The sequence below is a fragment of the Bubalus kerabau genome, chromosome 22 (genome assembly GCF_029407905.1).
Source record: "Bubalus kerabau isolate K-KA32 ecotype Philippines breed swamp buffalo chromosome 22, PCC_UOA_SB_1v2, whole genome shotgun sequence".
NCBI lineage: Eukaryota > Metazoa > Chordata > Mammalia > Artiodactyla > Bovidae > Bubalus > Bubalus kerabau.
Window position 1 is genome coordinate 20,265,433 of NC_073645.1, and position 23,148 is coordinate 20,288,580.

The 23,148-nt window shown below is 50.4% G+C and overlaps 1 protein-coding gene across 1 annotated transcript in view; it reads right to left on the reverse strand.

Annotated features, from left to right (window-relative positions):
* The window catches only part of TLL2 (tolloid like 2), a 148,949-nt gene that overhangs the window by 3,787 nt on the left and 122,014 nt on the right, over positions 1 to 23,148 (reverse strand). The window contains exons 11-19 of the mRNA XM_055560672.1: positions 21,446 to 21,562; positions 20,127 to 20,272; positions 19,226 to 19,421; positions 10,692 to 10,817; positions 9,810 to 9,970; positions 8,976 to 9,156; positions 6,968 to 7,093; positions 4,785 to 4,912; positions 1,713 to 1,926 (exon numbers count right to left, since the gene is read on the reverse strand). Of these exons, the coding sequence (XP_055416647.1) occupies positions 1,713 to 1,926; positions 4,785 to 4,912; positions 6,968 to 7,093; positions 8,976 to 9,156; positions 9,810 to 9,970; positions 10,692 to 10,817; positions 19,226 to 19,421; positions 20,127 to 20,272; positions 21,446 to 21,562 (1,395 nt within the window). The remainder of the gene's footprint in view (positions 1 to 1,712; positions 1,927 to 4,784; positions 4,913 to 6,967; positions 7,094 to 8,975; positions 9,157 to 9,809; positions 9,971 to 10,691; positions 10,818 to 19,225; positions 19,422 to 20,126; positions 20,273 to 21,445; positions 21,563 to 23,148) is intronic.

Sequence of the window (23,148 nt, forward strand, 5' to 3'; positions counted from 1 at the left end):
TCCACACTGTGCGGTAACGTTCACCTTGCCCCGAGGTCCCTGCCCCCCTTGCCCACCCACCCCCGGCTGGACCTCCACATCCAGCCTGGCCCCAGTCCTGTCCGACTGCCAACTCTCAGCCCCGAGTGTGCTCTGGCTTAGATTTTCTTCCAGGTCTGAGCTGTCTTTGGAAAATTTCAAATTCTTGAGATGTGGCTGGCAATGAAATGAGGGCTGAGCAGGGTAGGATGCCTCCCACCCATCCTGCCAGATCTCCTCTCCTCTTCCCACCTGCCCTGGCCCCTGGAGACAGACCTCTGGGTCTACATGGACGAGCCCCTTGGCTCCCTGATCTGGCCACAGCCAGCACTAGCAGATCAGGGAAGAGAGAGGTCAGGTACTAGTCCCAGGCCCCTCCTTGCCTGGTCACCACAGGCTGTGTCCTTTGACTGCATGTCACAGCTCCTGTTTGGGGGCCCTCTGCTTGCCTGCTTTTGTCTCTAGGCTTCAGGAACTGATCCCCTACCTCTGTCGTCGAGACCGAGGGGAGTGACAGCCTTGCATCTTAGCCATGGTTGCTGCACAGCCCCTGTGGTGTCCCCACATCCTGTCCACCCCTCTGTAAACGGTCCCTTAGTAGCTTCTCAAATAATGACTCCACCTGAGTTGTGCCCCTGTTTCTTGCAGGACCCTGACCCACCCTGAGGACCCACACTCAGTCTGCAGGGACAAGAGGGTGAAGTCACTAGTCAGTGGCTTTAAAACATCACCAGGGAAGTGGTGATGCAGCCGTGAACAGTGGGGAGTTTGCGGCCAGGGTCAGCCAGGCTTCGAAGATGCTTGCTGTTGCTTTGTCTCATGTGATTCATATTTTCTGGCTCTAGGAAAAAACTGGGAGGAGGGGCTGTTAAAGGGATCAGAAAACCTCACGGAGATCACGATCATGATCGCAAGCTCTGAGTGAGCCTCACTGCCGCTGCTTTGTCAGAGGGCGGGGATCAGAAAGTCAAGGTTGCTTCACGGATTCTAGTCCCGGGCTGTATGAGGGCAGGAGAAGGGGGCGACAGAGGATGAGATGGTTGATGGCATCAACAACTCCATGGACGTGAGTTTGAGCAAGCTCCCAGAGATGGTGAAGGACAGGGAAGCCTGTCGTGCTGCAAAGAGTAGTCACAAAGAGTCGGACACGACTTAGTGACTGAACAACAAGTCCCAGGCTGTATCCTTTAAGTGGCTAAAGAGCAGAGCCAGTGTTCTTACTGACTTTCTTCTGTTTAGCATGGTAAATAATGTGTTATAAGCATAAACATTTTCCTTCAAAGGGCTGATTAAGGCTGTTTATTTCAAGTGAGAAAAATAACGGGAAGCAGAAACACTTCGTTTTTTGGAACTGCTTCTTGGGGGGGTACAGAGGACTTCTTTCCACCATTCAGCACCCAGACCCAGGGTTTCACAAAACAGCAAAATTACAAATAAAAGTTTAAAAGGAGGGAAGGAGGAAGAAAGGAAGAGACGTAGGAAGTTTGGCACCGAAAAACGGTTGCTCACTTAATAGGTTGCTATAACCCTCCCCCCATGGCTGTTCATGTTTCATTTTAAACGGGGCACGTCATCACACACCTCCCGTCCCCACAATAATCAGAATTAAAGGCGGTCCTTTCCCTGCCTTCATCAGTCATCTATCTTGGGTCCACATGGGGATTAGCTGAAGGCCAGGGCCCCAGCCCACGCACCTGTGCTGTGCACAGCCTGGAATCCTCTCCTCTGCACCGAGGCATCTGAATAGAACCGGAGAAACAGGCTGCTGCCCGAGGCCACCACAGGGTCCGGCTTCTTGCTGCCGCAGAAACGGCCGAGGACGGGGGCCTGGCTGTCAGGCCCGTCGTACAGTTCCAGGTGGTCATAGGCACATTCCTGGTGCTGCTCGATCTCGAATTCATTAAATGTCTAGGGGTGAAAGAGCAGCGAGTGAGCCCAGGTCCTTTCAGCTGAGGTGGGTGCAGGCCCCCTCTCTGGGAACAGAAGGACACACATCTGGCCCAGCCAGCTGTGCGGGGGGCGTGGCGCCCATGGCGATGGTGGTCACACTTGTGATGAGGGTCACCACCTGGCCTCTTTTGGTCTCCAGAGCAGCCCTGAGAACCACTGCCACCACGACCCCTTGGCGGATAAGACAGCTGGGGTCAGAGAGTGTCAATGCGTGTTGGTGTCTGTGCTCCTCTGTCATGTCTCACGGCGTCTCCCTCGCTTAACCATGAGACCAAGGTGCTTCCTCTGAGCCAGGCACTGTTCTCAGTGTTTTGTAAGTAGCAGTCCTCACGACCTTGTGAGGTGTCTGCTGTGATAACCACCACTTTACAGATGAGGAAACCGCGGCACAGAGCTGTTGCATAACTTGCCCAAGGGTCACCCACTGGCAGAGCTGGGCCAGGACCAGGAGGTCAGGAGCCCCTGCCCTCAACCTCTGCACTGCACTGTGCAGCCCCCTGAGCACAGATGACGTGAACGGTGCTTTTATGAAGTGCACGCTGCTCCACGTGCTCATGGTCAGAAAGGCTGGCCTGAGTTGAGCGTTTGCTTTCCATGCAGAGCCCTGCATTTTGTTACTTAATTCTGATGATGCTGTCAGGGAAGGGCTATGATTAGCCCCAGTGTGCAGAAGGGGAAAATGAGTCTTAGGGAGATTAAGGGATCTGTGCATGCTCCCACAGCTAGAGGACGGAGCTGAACTTGACTCCCAGGCAGCCTGACTCCAGACCACACTTGAACCATCACTAGCCTGTACCACCTCTCTTCTTCTTGTCCCCCCAAGTCTGTCCCCCAAAGCAGGCCAGGGCAACCTCATAATTTCAGGCTGTGTGCCGGGCTCTGCAGCTCCACATGTAGGACTTCTCAGGCTCTGGGCAGATGATGGCCTGCCCGTGGCTATCAGGGGCATGGGACAAGGTGAGAGGGGACACTTTAAATGAAGACTTGGACCAAATGACAGAGAGGGAGAGAGAACATTACCAGGAGGGGCTGGGAAGGCGTCTCAGTTCACACGAAGGGAGCTGGGGCAACAGGTCAGAGATGGAGGTAGAGAGGGAGAAATAGAGGGGCCACTGGCTTTTGTAAGGATGTTAAACACACTTGACATGGGAAAGATTCTTCACACTTACAGACAGGGAGGTGGGGCCAGAGAGTGGGGCTAGGGATGTGGGCAGGAGTATGAAAGGGAGGCCGGTGGTAACAGGGAGGGCAGGGCAATGGGAGGTGGATGGCGGGCCAGTGAGCTCCCCAAAGTTCATGGGATGCCCTATGGCTGCCCCCATGCAGTCAGACACCAGCTTCCTGGTAAGCATTCAGCTCACACTCTGTGGCAGCAAAACGGTAGAGTGTGATCAATACCCACTATCCACTTCCCAAGGAAATATTTAAGAGCTAGCACGTATGTATGAGCCTCAGATAAACTGGAGGTCTGGGCTCACTCTGGCCACTGTGATCTGTTGTTTTGGTTCTTCAGCACTGCAGAGAACAGGAAAAGACTTTGGGGGCAATTACTGAAATCTTGTGACCCTTCCACCGAAGCACCAGTTCCAAGAGTGCATATTGCGCGTTCCCAACCCCGGGGGGCTCCATTCCCGCGCCGCTTCAGAGATTCCTGTTGCCATGACGAACATCGTCCAGCAGATGGCAGCCTTTCTCCAATGCACTCGCTTTAATTCGCCCTCGCCCAGATTCAAGGCTTCTGATTGACCCAGGAGAGCAACTGAAAGTGCTTACTACAGAGACAGCCATGCATAGGAGGTGCCCACATGAGCACCCTTGGTCAGGGAACCTGCCTTTACCCCCCGATGCCCCAGTCAAGGGGACACTCATATATATTAATCCAAGTGAAAGTGAAGTCGCTCAGTCGTGTCCGACTGTTTGCGGCCCCATGGACGGTAACCTACCAGGCTCTGCGGTCCATGGGATTTTCCAGGCAAGAATACTGGAGTGGGCTGCCATTTCCTTCTCCAGGGAATCTTCCCAACCCAGGGATCGAACCCGGGTCGCCTGCATTGCAGGCAGATTCTTTACCATCTGAGCCACCAGGGAAGCTCAAAGAGAGGCTTGGAAGACATATATGTTTAATGCAAGAGAGAATTAGCATACATAACTTAATCTCCTATTGTTAATTGGCTAACAACAGTGAGGTGCAAAGTGCTTAGTTGCTCAGCCATGTCCAACTCATTGTTAATGGGAAAAATGTAAGTTGTAGAGGAATATGAATAATAGAGTACTTTTGAGAAATGTGAGCAAGAAAAGGATGTATGTTTTTTTCCTGTGCACACAAACACAGAAATTTCTGGAAGAATTCACAAAAAAATGTTCAGAAAAGTAATTTCTAGAGTGAGCATGGGGGTCTGGAACTTTGGTTTTCACTTTCCAACCCTCTGACTGACTATATTTTTTTTATATCTCGAGAATGTATCATTTGGTAAAATGTTATAACTGCAAACAATGGAATCACAAACAACACTTCAGGTCTGTGTAAAGGGTGCCAGTTCAGAGTGACACCACCGTGAACAGATGCTGTTTACACAGCTGCTCAGCCATCACCCTGTGCTGATGGCTTCAGGTACACCCTCTTTTTTAATCTGCACAACAGCTACTTGAGGTAGGTTTTACCAGCAGCCCCATTTTCCGGAATACAAAAGTGAGTCCTAGAAATGTTGATTAACATCACCAGGTTTCAGAGCTGGGAAGAGGCAGGGCAGAGACCCAGACCCATGTCGGTCTGATACTGAAATCTGGGTTGTTCACAGACTTTGAAAATAACTCACGAGTTTCACCCTGTGGCCCGCGGTTGAAGAGATGTTCCAGGTGCACTCCCTCCGGCTTGGGTATTTGTCAGGCCAGTTGGGGCTCACCAGGGACCCCTCTGCGCTGCTGATCTTGTGTACACAGCCGGCTGGGGACAGGCAGAGAGAGAGAGTGAGAGAGAGAGAGGTAGCTCACTTGTGGGCAGCAGAAGAGGTGTTCTGGAAGAGTCTCCTCCCTGAGCTCTTGTCACATGGTCATTGAACGTGGGGGCAGAGGCTGGCCTGAATCAAGGGTTTCCCGGCTCAGAGATCTGCTGATGTATTTTTCTTTGCTACATTCCTGGAGTTAGCTTTTTAACTATTGCTATTTGCTTTGCAGTTGTCATTGGAAATATGGTAGAGTTGGTTAAGACCACAGGCCCTGGGGTCAGATGGGCCTCATTTCAAGTCCTGGTTCCACTGCATACAAGCTGGGGGACTTTGGGAACTTCTGTAAGCCTTGGTGTCCTTGTTTGTAAAAGGAGTGCCAACCTTTGGAGGGGGGTGAGTGCATGGATTAAATGAGATAATCCATGTGAAAGGCGCAGCGAGTGCTAACAAAGGTCTCCATCACCATGCCCTCTGTCTTTTAGTTTCCAAAGTAGTTTCAATTGGAGGCTACAGATGTTGCCCTGGTTACCATGCAATTTGCAAAGAGTGGTGCCACGACTTGCTCAGTAAGTACCGTTTTGGCCAATAGCTAGAATATGTCTCCCTTTGCGTTGAGCGCTGTGGTAAGCACTTTGATTGCATCCTCTCATTTAATCCTTTCCACCTTCTAATTGAGAAAATAAGCTGAGAGAAGGCAAGCGACCTGTTGGTCAGGGGTGGAGCCAGGACTGCCTTTGCTATTGCTGATTAGGAAGGAGAGGACCCCAAGGAGGTACCGCTGCTGTCTCCTAGGCTGCAGGTTGTGGGTGCTTCAGGCTGAGGCAGCTGCAGGGGGCAGTTGAGGGCAGGTCAGGGTTGGGGGCGGCTGTGTGGAGGTTCCACCTCCTTGCTGCCTCTGCCCTGTAGCCATGAAGAGAACAGGTGCCAGCAGGGCAACAGTTCAGACACAGGGTGTCTGCTTCTGGACACCCCACCCACCGATGGGGACCCATCCCGTTCACCTGATGGACCCTTAGCTGACTTTATAATCCTCCTGGCCTCCCCTGCACCACAGGGGCTAGAGGAAGGTGGCTTTTTTTTCGTTTTCTTAAGTTTCAGAATGACAGTCCTTCCAAGTTCTTCCAACCCACCTTTCAACCCAACCTGTGACTCCCTGTGTCCAGGTCAGAACATGGGCCTTGAGGGTGGGCTTCGGAAGATGTCTGAGCTCATTTTTTAATTCTTTATTTAGCTCATTTTCCAGGGAGGCCCTGGCCAGCCCGAATCCCCTAAGTCTGAAGTGCTTGTCCCAGATGGGGCGTGAAGTCTTCACCTCTTCCCTCCCCTGCTGTGCATGCATGCAGGGCTTTGTGGTGGGGCCACGGCCAGCAGGCCTGTGTGTTTATCGAGATGCTCAACCCCCTTTGCAGGGTGGAGTAGGAACACAGGGAAGGCCTTTCTCAGACTGGCTGGACATCAAAAGCCATCTGGCTCTGAAGGACTCTCAGGAGCAAATGGAGCAGGGAACAAAGTCTTCCCCAAATTCTGTTTTACTAGACTCGTGCATGGTACATAAGATTACAACAGAGATAGCTGATATCTATGGACATTTCAAGTGCTTACTGTGTGTCAGCCTATATGAAATACTTGCTAAGCATTCTCTCATTTAACCCTCATAAAAACATTAAGAAGGAGGTATGTTTAGTCCTTTTTAAACAGAAGAGGAAACTGAGGCTCAGAGAGGTTAAGTCACTCGCCCAAGGTCACATAGCTAGTAAGTAGCGGAGCCAAGATTTAAACCTTGGGGGTCTGATTCTGGAACCTGGGGTTTAACTTCTTTCCAACAATAAGTGTAGAAGAGCACTTGAGGGCCCCTACAAGCCCCCTGAAGGAGTGACTACCCTGGGGGAATTCACTCATGAGCAGGAGGCTGGGAAGGGAAGGCAGGCAGAAGCTGAGCCTCATTTCCAGGCTTGGCCAACCGGGGAAGAAGCGCCCCTGGCTCTTGAGCATGGGTATACTCGGGCAGCCAAGGTGACCCCCCACTTCTGACCCCGGCCACGGTCCAGCCTCACCCTCTTTGCAGTCCTGCCCGTTCTCATGGAGCCGGTAGCCGTTCCTGCACCTGCACAGGTAGCTCCCAAAGGTGTTGACACACTCGTGCTGGCAGCCGCCGTTGTCCTTAGCACACTCGTCCTTGTCTGTGGGGATCAACGGACTATCCTAAGGGGAACCACCGACATGGGAGCGCGCCTCACAGCCCAGGGCCCCGCTCAAAAGGAGCCTCCAGGAACCACCAACTTGGGAGCGTTCCTCACAACCCAGGGCCCCCGCTCAACAGGAGCCTCTGCCAGGGAGCCTCCCTGATCATCACCAACGCTGATTCTTCCTCCCCGAGGGGGAGGGTGGGGCAGCATTCCTTGGGCATGACCTGGCCCTGTATATTCTGAATTCCCCATGCTCCTAAAGCACTTCATGTGTACATGTGTCTCCACCCCTGCTTCCCACCCAAACCAAGGAGCTCCCTAAAGGATAGGCTAATATTAGTAATAATATTAACAATAAAAAGACAGCTACCATGAATTATTTACTATGTGGTGGACACTAATCACTCTATACTATACTCTCTGGGCCTCTGAGGTGGCGCTAGTGGTAAAGAATCTGCATCCAATGCAGGAGACATGAGATGTGGGTTCGATCCCTGGGTGGGGAAGATTCCCTGGAGAAGGGCATGGCAACCCACTCCAGTATTCTTGCCTGGAGAACCCCTTGGACAGAGAAGCCTGGTGGACTACAATCCATAGGATTGCAAACAGCTGGATACAACTAAAGCAACTTAACACATACTCTCTATATTACCTCACTTAATTGTCACACAACCTTCGGAGGAGGTGCCTGTGTCCCCATTTTACAGGTAGGGAAACTGAGGCTGAGACCGCTAACGTGCCCAAGGTTGCTCAGTGAGCAAGCAGCCGGTGCGACCTGGAGGCCGGGCTCTTATTCCATGGCTCCATACCTCCTCATGCCTGCGGAGCAGATAAGCACGAGAGCCGTGAGCCAGACAGCCCAGCGCCAGCCCTGCTCCTCTGCTTCCAGCTATTGTGACCTTGGGGAGTCCTTGACCTCTATGCCTCAGTTACCTCGCCTGTAAAATGGAGTTAGTCACGGTGTCCTTACCTCATAGGGTTGTTTCTCCATAGAGAGGAGAAAATGAATTAGTATAAGAAAAAAACACTTAGAACAGTGTCCAGTCCCCGCGTCACTGTTAGTTTTTATATATCATCATGGATGGACTCAAGCGCCAGCTGCTGTCGTCGCTGTGGTTCCTGTGCCTCAAGCCAGCAGCGTGCAGCCCTTGCCTAAGCCAGCTTCCTCCCCTACTAACCGAGGGTCAGCCTCCACTCCCAGCCCTCCCCCAAGGATAACCTCGGGGCTCAGGTGTCTCCCTTCACTCTGAACCCTCTGCCTGCTGCCTGTAATGTCACCAGACACTCAGTGTTTTAGCCTCTGATTCCATGAGGACAACCAAGAATCCTTCAAGGACCCTTAACAGATAAAGAACTGAAGACCACCCAGCACTTCATTACTGGAACCAGGGGCTACAAAGACACAAGCCAGGCTCTTCTTCAAGTCCTTTGGGGGAGTCCAGCCTTTCCCACACCTCAGTTTCAGACCTCTGGCCCCCAGAGCTGTGAGAGACAACATTTCTGTTGTTTTAAGCCACCTAGTCTGTGGTCATTTGTTTCGGCAGTCCTATAATAATATAGCTGTTGCTGCTGCTGCTGCTAAGTCGCTTCAGTCGTGTCCAACTCTGTGTGACTCCATAAACGGCAGCCCACCAGGCTCCCCTGTCCCTGGGATTCTCCAGGCAAGAACACTGGAGTGGGTTGCCATTTCCTTCTCCAATGCATGAAAGTGAAAAGTGAAAGTGAAATAGCTACCACTATATAAAACCCGGACCGAGGCAGAGACACTGTGAGGGCAGGGGCAGCAGACAGAGAGGGGTAGGTGGCTGCCCTGAGGCTGGGAGCCTGCAAAACCCTGTCTCCCTCAGTCTGTGATCTTGCCCCCAAACCCGCACACCTGAGAAGAAGTGGGCCCTGAAGCCGCGTTTGGAGACCGTGTTGTCGGACTTGAACTCCACGCGCATGTTGTTGCTCTGTGAGGTAATGACCTCGGGCGTCTCAGAGCCGCAGAACTTGCCGTGCAGCCTGGCATCAGGGGACAGGCCGCTGCGCACCTCCACGAAGTCATACTTACACACCTGAGGAGCACCAAGCAAGGGAGCACCGTGGGGAGCCGTCGGGGGCTCCCACTTCCCTCCCCCCAAATCCTGGCACCCTGCAGGACCCCCTTCCTAAGAGCTGCACCCTCCAGGTGAGCAGATGGGTTTGACTGGGTCTGGCAGGAGGGTCCTCTCAACTCTCACTGGGATCCCTCCAGCCCAAGGTGCAGACAGGGGGCACGTTGGACCTGCTGTCCAGCAGTGGGCTCTGCCTGGGCCTTGGCTGGCTGATGCAGTCATCCCATGACCACTGCCCACGGGAGGGAATGGGCTGTTTATGCTACCCTGGTCCCCAGATGCATCTCACTCCCTCCATTCTTCCCAGCTGGACACTAAGCCCCAGATTATAACCCCAGGGGACGTACCTGTCCTGACCACCTCCCACTCCCAAGACCCCCCTCCTCCTCTCTTGTCCTGCTTCTCCTTGGATTTATCAGTGATGAGAGGACCAGAGCACTCCATCTGCCAAGGGTGTGCAGTTGAAATCACCTCGACAAACACCCCAGATTCTGCCCAGCTACAACCCCACGACCGTTGGAGGCCACCTCCCTGCCTGCTGATCCCCTCCCCAGTTCCCAGCCCTGGGTCACATCCCAACAGCATCCCCAGTCAATCAGAGCCTGGACACATACATCATTGCCTTCCAGTTCAAACACTTCAAACTGAAGGGAGATCCGGTACTGAGTGGGGGCCACCACTTGCCAGACACAGTTTTTGTTCGTAGGGTACTCCTTCGGCCACCCAGGACTGGTGATGGTTCCATTCAGCTTGGTAATGAAACCGCCACAGGCCACTGCACGGGAGGAAAAGAAGCAAGATTCATTTGGTTTTAGTTCCAAGTGACTGCGATTTCCCCCAAGCAGCAATAAGCCCTGCTGTTCTTTAATAACATCAACAACAACAAAAAATAGACAATCTGAACTGATTAATTCACATCCTTTCTTCTGGTCTATTTCAACTGAGGCTTTGGAGGGATGGCGTTGAGGACATGTCTTTACTGCTTTTTTAAAAAGAAGACGAGGCGTTTGTGCTTACCTCTCACTCAGGGGCATAGTTGGGGACTTCACATGACTTGGGCCAAGAAATGTTTGCACCAAGCTATGCGATGTCCCTGGCTTCCATGAACAGGCAGAGTCATGCAGGCAGGCAAGGGAGACACCTCCAGCCGGGTTGGAATGAAATGAATGAAATGCGCTCTTTGTTGTGTCACACCGAAGCGCTCACATTTATTCTTTGTTTTCATTTTCCATCTTTATAATCATGTGAATTTCACATGGTCACAGAAGAAAATGAAATTCCATGATTCCATTTGCTCAGTTGCTGGGGTGGAGTCCGATAAAGTCATCTCGTGTTTGTGGCCTTATCGAGTTGTTTTTCCCTCCAGGAAGGAGGTGAATCATCCCCCACAATTGTTTCTTCACAGCCGACCAGCTGCCCCATCTCCATCTGTTCCCCTTCTCCTAAGACTTGTCCCCCATCCCCTCTCACTCCAGCTCGGCAGGTCCAATACTAACCTTCACAGGCCTTCTTGTCAGCAGCCAGCTCATAGCCAGGCTCACACATGCACTTGTAGCTGCCCAGAGTGTTCATGCAGCGCTGCTCACACCCGCCGTGATCTGGCCAGGAACACTCATCCACCTCTGCTGGGGAGGAAGGTGACCCTGGTTAAGTCATCAAACAGCTGTCAGGTCTGTTCCCCATTGTGGTCCACACCCCAGGATTCCCTCTAAGAACAAGAACCACTCCTGCTGCCCGCCTTCCAAGGAGTTCCCCGTCCACAGAAACTGGCAGCAGCTACAGCAGCGAGTGAGTCTTGACAGCACACGCGAGTAACCTGTTAGCAGGAAACAAGACTCCTCTGAGAGACGATCGGGCCTGGATAACTTGGATAACTGTGCTCTTCGAAGAGTTTAATCAGCAGTGTTCGTTTGTGACCTTAATAAATCTCAAAGCTTCCATACCAAAGATGATCGACTTCAATGCCATAAAACTGGGGCTCCCTCCATAAATGTGGAACTTCTCAGGACATTAAGCAAAGGGTAAGGACCAAGAGCAAGGTGGAGCAGTGGTAAAGAATCCACCTGCCAATGCAAGAGACACGAGTTCAAACCCTGGGTTGGGAAGATCCCCTGGAGAAGAAAATGGCAAACCACTCCAGTATTCTTGCCTGGAGAATTCCATGGACAGAGGAGCCTGGTGGGCTACAGTTCATGGGGTCACAAATAGTTAGACACAACTGACCATGCATGCATGTGGGCATGAGGATGCACACACACACACACATACACACACACAGGGACAAAGAGACACACTCCTAGATTAAGATATAATTATTCTCTAGCAAGAGAGCCGGAGGCTATGAGTTAAATTTTTATTACTAATTTGAAGATGTGTCCTGGGTGATCATCAAATTTACAGAAAACACTGGCTCTTAGGGGAGCCAATGCTCCCAGGAGAAACTGCAGGAAGAGGCCACAGTGAGACTGAGTTAGCAGGGGTGTTAGATGGGGTTCTGCTCTGTCAAGTGTCCATTGATGTGTCTGGGGGCAATTAAAGAGCAGCAAGCAGGATGCTGTGCACAGAGAGAACACAGAACTCACTGGAGAATCACCCCAGACTGTCAGCCCTGCACCAATGAGGAAAGAAAAACCTCAGGCACCGGATGTCTCCAGAAAGAGTGTCAGACGTAAAAGGAAAAAAACACATTATTTTCTGTAATCAATTTGTGCCCTAAAGAGCATGCAGATTACAAAAAAAGAAAAAAGAGCATGCATATTGTGGCCTAACAGAGCTGCAGTCTCATGAAAGGACGATGAGACACGGAGAGATCTTCAAACAACAAGAGCCCACTCTAGGAAGAAAGGGTTGGGGAGTGGGTAGAAGTGTTGGTTTCCTAATACCAGGGAAGGTAAGAACAGAGCAAGGACGGAGTTCACAAAATCTCGCAAGACCTCACATCATACATAAAATAAAAGGAATGAGGACATTTTCAAGTTGATAAAAACTTGAAAAGATTCCCAGTCCCGCCACCTCAGCACGGATCCACTTCATAAGATTTCTGGTCAAGAGCTTTTCAGACCCGGCTGGAAAACACCCAGAGATAGAACTCTCACTGTTTTTAAAAGTATTTCTTGTTCTTTGAAATTTGAATTGTTAACAACTCTGACTCCTGGCAACTTCTAGCACAGTGGTCCTGCAGAAAATGCAAAACTTTCCACCATCAATTCTCCTTTTTTCAATTCAAAAATTCCAACTCAAATAAACTCACTTCCTTCCATTCTCCCTGATCCACGATGCACAAAACACTCATCAACCTGGTGGCTCATCACTGGGTAAAGGACAGTTTGTAAATCCCCCATTGTTTCCTATAGTGTGAAGCAGATTTAGGTGGTGGCTCTAAGAGTGATGCGTCCTTGGGTTCAACAAAAGCTCAAATAAGTTGGTCAGTAGGGAGAACTGGGTTTAGGGAACACCTTGTCGGCAAAGGGTTGAAGTTGTCCTTGTGAAGTGAAAGTGGCTCAGTTGTGTTTGATTCTTTGCAACCCCATGGACTATACAATCCATGGAATTCTCCAGGAAGGAACACTAGAGTGGGTAGCCTTTCCCTTCTCCAGGGGATCTTCTCAACCCAGGGATCAAACCCAGGTCTTCCGAGCTACAGGCGGATTCTTTACCAGCTGAGCCACAAGGGAAGCCCAAGAATACTGGAGTGGGTAGCCTATCCCCACTCCAGGATGGGCTGGAGGATACTGTCCCTCCTCTAGCGGATCTTCCTGACCCAGGAATCAAACCAGGGTCTCCTGCATTGCAGGCAGATTGTTTACTAACCGAGCTATCAGGGAAGCCCCCTAGTCACAAACAAATATAAGTACTAAGTATGCTAACGTAGCAACAATCCTACAATTATTTACTACTTTATAATAGGCAAAGCACTTTCCTAGACTAAAAAGTATAAAATGAGGAGAAGCATTAATAATGAGAAATAGAAAGAGTCCAGTCTTTAGCATGAGCCAAACAGACCCGGGCTGGATTCACCAGGTGAATCATCCTTCAATAAACTGGGTGATTTGACCTCTCTGAGCCTTCCTCCAGCTTTAACATGAGGATAATACCTGATTTCAGGGTTGTGGGGATTGAAAATGATGCCTGTGAAATACCCAGCATATAGACTCTAGGTACACAGTAGTTATTGCTCTAGACAAGAGCAGGGTTGCTTTTGAAATTTCAGTGGGTGGAGACACAATGATGGGAGTAGTGAAAAGGATAAGGTAACCAGACATCCCTGAGTCAGGGCCGAGTGGAGTAGTGTGGGCCTGGGGAAGGGCGGGAGATAGGGACAGAAAGAAGAAAAAGGCAGCAAGGATGGGCCAGTGAAGGAAGACTAGATGGGCAAGAAGGCAGCACAGCAGAGTCAAGAAACTGGCTGGAGGGCATAGGAGGAGGGATAAAAAGAATCATGGAGAGAGCCCATCAACCAAGAACAAGTTGAAGGGCCCAGATGGGCGGCTGGGGTCAGGGGAGACCTCTGCCAGAATGTGCTGTGGCCATGGACAGGACACACATAGGCAAGAAAGGAGGACCACTGCTAAGCCTCCTGGCATCCTTAGCCACGTGGAGGGCAAGAGGCTGGTGGGTTGGGTTTGTACTTAAGGGGAGAGAGTATAATTCCCCTGAAGACTAGAAGGGTGATGGGATGTTTGGCCATTTCCACCCCTGCTCCAGCTCGGGTGGGTGGCATGGAAGTGTACTAGGGCCCTGCCCTTGAAGGGGTGGGCCTGGGTGTACTCTGCATCATCTCCCACTGGCCTGAAGTAGCACCTACTTGAAGTCAACAGGCTTGTGCTTGCTCTAGGCTATAGTGGTCAAGACTAAGTACCCCAGGAAAATTTGGGGGAGTAGGGAAGGGTGGTGGGAGAAGAGGCTGAACCAGAGACCAGCTTCACAGAGTGGGATTCTGACTCTTTTTTGCCTTCTCCAAGTGGTACAAGTGACAGAAGGAACCATTCTGAGGTTAGATAATGAGATGACTCAGGCAGGATCCCAAAGCTATTTCAGAGAGAGATAAGGAAAGGGAAGGCAGGGCATATCCCTAAGCTTCTAAGGCACCTTGAAGAAAGTCAGCCCCCACCCCCCACATCAAACACTCTGTGGTGGGCCCGCAGCACTGGGACTGGGGAATGTGGGGATCAAGGTGGGAGATCCTCCTACCTTTGATGTGGGGAACGTATCACCAAACTGACCCTGCCAACCTGCAAAGGCACTCACTATCTCCCCAAGTAAGCAGGGACATGAGGTGCTCTGCCTGCTGCCTGGCCAGCAGGCTCTGAGCGGGAAAGCCATCTGGCACCAGAGGAGGGATGCAGAGGCCAACTGGCACCCTGGACAGAGCCATGTGCCAGCTGGGCCCTGGGCAGAGATTCCTGCCAACTGGCACCAAGGCCAGAGCTTCGGTGGCTGGTCCAACTCCTCTGCATGGCCTTTGTAGTTGCTCTTCTAGTTTCTTTCACTGGAGAATTCCTGACACACGCGCTGGCCCCTGTGTGCTCATAGGACATCCTACTGATGGCCTTGTAGGAAAAAGGCTGGCAAAGAAGCTGGCTGTGTCCAGACCTCTACTAAACTGTGCTAGACCCCACGTAACTGCGGAGCCCTTGAAATACAGCTAGTCTAAGTTCAGACCTGCTGTGAGGATAAGACACGCTGGATGTCCGCTTAGTGTTGGGGGCAAAAAGCCATAAAATCTCTCCCAATATTTGTATATTGGATCCTACCCGGTGGTCCGGTCCAGTGGTTAAGAATTGGCTGCCAATGCAGTGGACAAGGGTTTGATCGCTGGTCTGGGATGATCCCACATGCCACAGGGCAACTAAGCCTGTGTAACCACTACTACTGAGCCCGTGCACCCAGAGCCCGTGCTCCGAAACGAGGAGCGACTGCAATGAGAAGCTTCTGCACCCCAACTGGAGAGTAGCTCTCACTCATCGCCCCCAGAAAAAAAGCCTGTGTTTAGCAGCAAAGACCCAGTGCAGCCAAAAATAAATAAATAAAAACATATAAAAAATTTAAAAACTTTAAAAAATACTGTGTGTATTGATTACAGATTAACATGACAGTAGGTTTGATACGTTGGGTTAAATAAAACATGGTATTAAAACTAATTTTGCCTCTTTCTTTCCTCTTCTTCTATCTGTTTTGTAAGGTAGCTGCTAGAAGGTTTAAAGTTACATGCACGGCTTGCATTTGTGAATCGCCTCCTATTTCTGTTGGACAGCACTGCTCTGCACTGTGTTCTCTGGCTTCATTCATCCTCGTGGGAACCCTGAAAGGTAGGCAGAGCAGGGAGCAAGAAGCCCAATCCACAAATGAGAATCTGAGCCTTATTCATTCATCCTTTGCCCCATAAGTATTTACTGAACTCACTGTGGGTCTGGCACTAGGAATACGGTGGAGGACAAAGCAGGCAGGATTGAGTCTCAGAAAGGAAAACTGACCTGCCTGAGAGCAGGGAGCTGGCAAGGGGCGTGGGCAAGACTAGACCCCACACTGCAGAGGCTGAAGCCAGGGCCCTTTTCCCTATTCTCCCATGTGTAGAGAAGGTAGAAAGATGATGAGCGTCAGAATCAAATGAAAAATTCAAATCCCTTCACTTTACTTTCCTGTGGCTTTCAGGTCTCTGTAGAGGAAAGACAGTGAGCTGTGGAATCCTACATGTCTGGGGTCTAGTTCTAGCTCAGCCTCCTTAGAGCTTCAGTTTCTTCTGTTTTAAAATTGGGGTAGTAACACCAAGCAAGGAGTTTTTCCGAAGACAAAGGGAGGTAATTAATGCAGCTTCTGGCACTCAATAAGTGTCTTTTCTTTCTCCTTTAATAGACAGGTCCCAAAGAGGCTTGCACCAGACCTGGCTCCTCTTTGAAGACTCAGGGTCAAGGTCAATGCTGTATAGTTCTCCTTTTCTGAACGTGGTTCTCTGCAGCCCTTCTTGACATAAAGACGAGCTCAAAAAAGATGTCTTAACTGTGCAGTTAGTATACATGGGCCTCAACACCTTGACGAGCATCTAAAAGGATGTCTGCCAACTGAAATGTCTCTGAAGTACCTCGTCTGGGTACTCACTCACCCCACCCCCACACTGAGTGAGACCCTCCTCCGATGTCCACACTTCACACAACATCACTGCCCATTGGCTTACAGGTCCCCTTGGTCAGCCTGAGCTCTTGAAGACAATGACCATGTTCTCCTCTGTCCCACAGCCCCTGACACACAGTTTGATGACTGCTGAATAAACGTTAAATGTGGAGTGGGGAGATGGCATTTTCTAACCAGCAAAACAGAGCCAGTTATCACAGCTGGTCAGAGCAAGTCAAGGCTCTCGACTCAGTCCTTTACAAACTGGTTTAGCATCACAGACAGAAACTCCCCCCACCCCATCGCAATGCCTGTTATCTCCACTAGGGCTGCCACAAAAAAAGCAGAAGGTTCAGTTAAAGTTAAATTTCAGATGAACAATTATTTCTTAGTACAGTATGCAATATTTGGGACACACACTAAAAAGATCATTCTTATCGGAATTTTGAATTTAACTGGGCAAACTATTTTAACTTGTTTAATTTGGAAACCCTTCAATTTTAGCTGATCCTCTCAAAAACTATAATGCGGATCATCAGTAGAACCAGGAATGAGATGTGAGTGGGCCAGTGCCAACTGGTTACCAGTTGTCTTACTGCAAAGAAGTTCCAACACCTAAGACCTGGGGGTGGAAAGCAGGGAAGGAGGAGGACAGGAGAATTAGGACAAAGAGAATTAGAATAAAACCTCGTGATTATGGGTGACAGATTAACTAAAATGAGGTCTCCCAAAGTCATTTATATCACAGTCCTGGAACCTAGAATCTGTCACCTTACCCTTACATGGCAAAAAGGACTTTGCAGATGTGATTAGATTTAGGTTCTTGAAATGGGAGATTATGCTGGATCAGCTTGGTGGGCCCACAGTAACAAGGGTCCTTCCAACTGAAAGCAGCAAGAGGAGAATCAGGGTCAGAAAAGGAAACATAACGATGGAGACCGAGGTCTATGATGCAGCCTGAGAAGGTCCCAGCCACCCTTGCTGGCCTGAAGACCAAAAATACCACCAGTCAAGAAGTGCAGGCGCCTCCTCCCAGAAGCTGGAAAAGGCAAGGAAGTCTGAGCTTGAGAACTGGAAGGTGATCACATTTGTGCTGATTTGTTACAGCATCGATAAAAAACTGATACATGGTGACAGCAAGAAGAATCTGTCACAGCATTTTTTCCAGAGAAGAAAATAACTACTTCAGAGATCCCTTCCTTAGCAAAGAAATTAACAGGACTAGACAGGATACCACGTCTACTCACATAATGCTATTTCATTTCTTCCTGACAATAACTCTAAGATAAACTAGTTGTGTCGTTTCTACAGGTGGAGAGACTGAGACTCAGGATTTGTAACTTGCTTAAGACCACCCAGCCGCAGTGGCTGCTAAGTCAGACGGGGGTTTCCCCAGGCTGGGAGACCCACGTGCAGTCTGGGCTAGGGTGGGGCAGGGGCTGTGACTTTCCCGGGATCTCTACTAAGACCCCCACATTCTTCTTTCCACTACGATCACTAACCTAACTGCGTCTGCAATACACGTGCTGTGGCTTGTTTTTCTGTGTTTTTTGCTTCGTTTTTGCCTGGGAAAGTATTAGACTTTGTCTCCAGTTATTCAGAATGGTATGCTTCTTGCTCTGTTTTGGTTTGCTGTCGTCAGACGCCTCAAAGCAGGAAAAAATAACATTCCCACACACTCGTGTGGCGCTTCTCAGCTTATGAAGTGTCTCCACAGCCATTAGTTCATCGGGGCTTCACAGCTGGTTGGGGAAAATGGGCAGATTTCCTTCTCCTTGTTTTACAGAGAGGAACACTGAGGCTTCAGCAAGGACAAAGGGATGCCGGCTCAGGTCACACAGCTGGAAATGGGCTCTTCTGACACCATCTGCTCACCTAAAACCTGGGAGAATGGGATAGAAAGGGGGCAGATGGAGAGACGGAGTAAGGAAGGGACCAAGATTTCTGGGTCAGCACAGCCAGGAGCCCAGGAAAGGAGGGAAGAGGGAAGGAGTTAGTGATCTGTCACTCCGTTTACAGACTGGATATATCCGTTCAGTGGCTACTGGTGTGCTGGTGGGTGCCCAACCCAAATGCATTGTGGAATAGCCTATATTCCTTCTTAGCAAGTGGTCTGAGGAATTCCAGGGTGCTGAGAGTAGAGAAGGCAGACCTGTCCATTGAAAAGTGTCTTAGGAAGCTGTTCTGCTGGGACCAGGAATGATGGTCTTCCCATACCACTCTGGGTCTGATTTTATCAAGAACTTGCAGAGCAGTCAGTCCCTAATGCAGCACAGATATTCATTTCCTGAGCACCAAACCTTCTCAGTCTCCCCCACAAGCCCTGCCCACTTGAGCATAGACTTGCAGGCTGGGAGCTGATGCTTCAGGAGCCAAAGACCTGGGCTGCCTCTCTACCCCATATCAGGGAACGCAAGGCAGTGTTTTGGAGAGAGTTTGTTTAGGAGTCAGATTGTGACTGGATTCTTGGTCTGCCGCTTAACTATCTGAACAACCCTGAGCCTGCCTTTTTAAATCTTGATCGAGGGCATTAAATGACATAGTGTAAATCAAGTACCTTGCACAGTTCCTGACACAATAGGTGCTCTATTAATGATAGTGACTACACAAGCAAAAATTGTTATCAATGCTCAGTTTCACTAAGGTTCATGAAGCTGCCCTTGTAAACTGATAAACCTAATTTCCAAGTGCAGCAGCAAAACTTTCTGCCACAAAGACAGAAGCCAAGGCTAAGCCTGTTCCTGAGTCAGTGGAGGACACTCTCTATTGGGGAATCTATGCACAGCTCTTTGCATAAACGGCTCGCTGCCTCCCCACTGCAGGGAGCTTTGTTTGGTGCTAAGGTTTGTGAGTTTAGTGATTCTTAGGCCGGGGGGCAATACCTCTTCCTGTGTCTAAAATGGAAACAACTGCTAATTCATACCCTTGAAAAAATTGGCTGCAAAGCCAGCTTTATTGATAGAGCCGTCGGACACGAACTTCATCCACATTCTATTGGAGCTGGACTTCACACCGTCTGGCTTCTCACAGCCACAGAAGTGGCCGATCAGGGCGCTGTCTTCCGTGAAGCCGTCACGGATTTCCAGGTAGTCATATGCACAGCTGTCATGCCTTTCGATCTAAATGGAGAAACAGAGGCAACGTGGAAGATAGCAGCTCGGCCTCAAGGCTTTCAATCTAAGAAATATCACTCTCAAAAACCTAACCAGAAGGCCAAAGGGCCCAAGTGTGTCCTGGAACTTTTCCAAGCTGTCTGCTACTTGCATAAGGCAAGGATGAATCAAGCTGCAAAGACATTAAGTCATGATAAACTGGGAAGAAAGAGTCAATAAAATGCTTTGCTTCAATGAAGGCTTTTGCTTCTGAAGGCTCTCCAGCAGCAGCCTTCAGAAAAAAGGCAGATGCAATTTCAAAACCTGCAGAGGTTTTGATACCAGATGTCCTGGCAAAATGCGCCTTGGACTTGAAATAGCCTCTTGGGTTCCTGTTTTCAACCCCAAACTGGAAACTCGTCTGTATAGAGCAGTGTCTAAGACCAGCAGTTGCTGCTGCTAAGTCACTTCAGTCGTGTCCGACTCTGTGCGACCCCATAGACAGCAGCCCACCAGGCTCCCCCGTCCCTGGGATTCTCCAGGCAAGAACACTGGAGTGGCTTGCCATTTCATTCTCCAATGCATGAAAGTGAAAAGTGAAAGTGAAGTTGCTCAGTCGTGTCTGACCCTCAGCAACCCCCATGGACTGCAGGCTTCCAGGCTCCTCCGTTCATGGGATTTTCCAGGCAAGAGTACTGGAGTGGGGTGCCATTGTCTACCAGCAGTACTCACCTCAAAAGCTTGGAAGGTAAGCCCCACGTGATACCCCTCCGAAACGGTAATCCTCCAAACACATTCCTTGGAAGGTCTGTAATCATCCGGATAGTTAGGAGATTGAATCTGACCGGCGTCTTTGTTAATGTCTCCCCCACAGGTAGCTTTAGAAAAAGAGCCAGGAGGAAGGGGGTCCCCCGTCAGAGCCTATTAAGGAAGTACGCCGCTAGGTGGCTCCACTTGCCAACATTTTCATTTCCAATGGCCTGATGCCTCCGGAAGGGCATAGTTCCCTGTGTTTACAACTCTGAATTTTTCTCATATAAAGAAAATAACCATGGAGAGCAGTGGCTCTCTACCTTTGCTGGGCATCACAATCACCTGGGAGATTTTTTCAAGCTCTGGGAACAGGGGCCACACCTCCAGAAGTTCCGATCAAGTGTGCAGGTATGGGGGGGTGGTGTTGAGGGAGGAGTCCCAGCCGCAGTGATATCTGACTTCCCCCCGTGACTCTGATGCAGAGGAAGGAGGGCCACGGGTAGAGACTGATGTGTACATACGCATACCCATGCTATTTCCTTTATAAAAACAAAACTTGGGACTTCCTTGGTGGTCCAGTGGCTAAGACTCTGAGCTCCTAATGCAAGGGGCTCAGGTTTGATACCCTAGTCGGGGAAGTAGATCCCACATGCCACAACTAAAAATGTCCCACATGCTGTAACTAAGATCCAGTGCAGCCAAATAAATACATATTAAAAAACAAAAACTCGGGCCTCTCCAAAATTACAATCTAAGTCCCCAAGGGACTTTTCCTCTGGGGGAGGGAGGGCACAGGGTTATGTAGCCAGAGAGACCCAATATGTAGAATAGATGGAAGCAGAATTGCCCTGGTCGCAGCTGCCTAGAGCCCAGACCTCTTGGTTTCTTCAACCACCACGGTGGCCTCACAGGCCCTTCCAAGAAATTAGTTGGAAACTCCTGAACATTGTCCAAAGTCCTTGTTTCACAAATGAAACACAGAGAGGTTGGATTCTTTGCTCAGAATCCAACTCAAAGCTATTCAGAGGTGGCTTGCATTTCCACAGGGTTCTCTAAGCCCCCAACACCATCCCCACTGGACTCTAATGGGGGTTGAGCAGCGTAGTGACAGGTAGACTGCCTGTGCTGAAGGGAGCCCAGCTGGCCTCTCTGCTTCCAGACATGGGGAGAGGGGATGGCGGCTACCCCACCCTCATGGCACCGGCAGCTGCTGCCCGGGCCAGGGTGGGAAGGGCTGCATGGGAAGAACAGAGGTACATCAGGAGCCATACCGGCGGCCTCTCCCCTCCTGAACAAACCTTCATATACCGCGAAGAAGCCCTTGCCCAGGATGTTGCTGCTGCTTCGGAATTCCACCCAGAGCCGGCTGTCCGTGGAGATGAGGGGCTCTGGGACTTTGTCGCCACAAAACCTACCTGGGAAAGGGAAAAGAACTGTCAGGCTGCTGGCAGACGGCAAGGAGGGCCTCCGCACAAGCAGAGAGAGAGAGAGAGGGCGGTGCTGCTTCAGATGAGGTTCAAGGGGAGCAGTTCTCACTGGAGGACTCATCCTGTAGCACTGAAGGATGAAAAGCTGGAATGGAAACAGTGACCGCTGGTGTGCCTCCTTCCGGAAAGCCTCAGACGCCAATCAACGAATACCCAGCATGTGGCCCCTCCCCTGCCAGGGGGTCATGATGAGTGCTAAGGGGTAGGAGGACATCTCAGCAAGGCCAGGGGTGGGGCGGTGGTCTGAGCGAGTGATGAGGGTCCCCCATGGTATTTCTACTACATACATAGCCTTCTATTTGAGGGGCATGCCTTATACCTTCCTTGCCCCAGGAAGGGTTGCCAGAGGACACAAGATGACATGATCAGATCTTCTTGGCTTTTGAATTCCACGAGTCTGGTCACAACACCAAAAATTTAGGGAAGTACACAGTAAATAAGAGCACATTCCCTTCCCCTTGTTGTCTTAGAAAGATTCCTGGGATGGAGAAGTAAGGGGCGAGGGGGCAGAGAATTGGAGAGGGCACCATGGAACCTCTGAAAGGACCTGGTGCCCCAGAAGGACAAGGGTGATAGATGCCCCAGGGAGGTTTAAGGAGTTGGGAGAAGCAGAGAGCTGTAACCCCGGGAGCAGTTCCTGGCAGAGCCTTGAGGGCAACAAGACCCTGGATCCCCCATGTCCCACCTGGGCTCAGAACAGGAGTGTCTATATGGTTTCTTAAGACCTTAGGGCAGGAGAAAGGCAGGCCGAGTTCTTCAGGAAAAGCAGGACAGGATGGCAGCAACAGGAATCCTGGAAGGGGACAGAAGGAGCCTTCCCATGGCCCAGAGGGCCTGGACAGTCATTCACTGTCTCCCATAGAACGTCTTCTAGGCAGATAAAGACTTGGCACTGATCTGCATGGGCCTGGAGAAGCTGACACAGGATAAGGCACAACAGCCACTTAGATGCCAGAGGACTGGAGACCAGAGGGGGATGAGGCCGAACCAGGAATGCCAGTCGGGATAGCAATGCAGATGCCCCTGGGACACCAGGCTCTGGCACAAAGTGTGCCCCCTACTGGCACTCTGCGGGGGGGACACAAATTGAATTCAATTAAGTTCCCACTATCTGATGCAAAGGGGCTCATAATTGCTATTGAATTTGAGTTATTGAAAATACAAATAAATGTGTATTTCTTAAGCTTATGAATACATTCTATGAAATCTGGACCTTTTACAGAGGAAAAGGGGGAAGGTCAGGCCTTCCCAGAGCACGGTCATCCTTGACTATTATCACTTCCAATGCCACATAAGGATAGCAGCACAGCAAGAACAGAGATGGGGGTGGGGCGGGAGGTGGGCTGAGTCACACTGATCAGCTCACAACACAGACCAGCCAAGGTCTATTTGGATGGAAAGCCCATGGTTCTGCCAAGTGCTAACAGTATGAGTCACTCAAAAGTCCATTTAACATTGTGGGGGAGTGGGGAATGACTGTAAATGGGTATGGGTCTTCTTTGAGGGCTGATGAA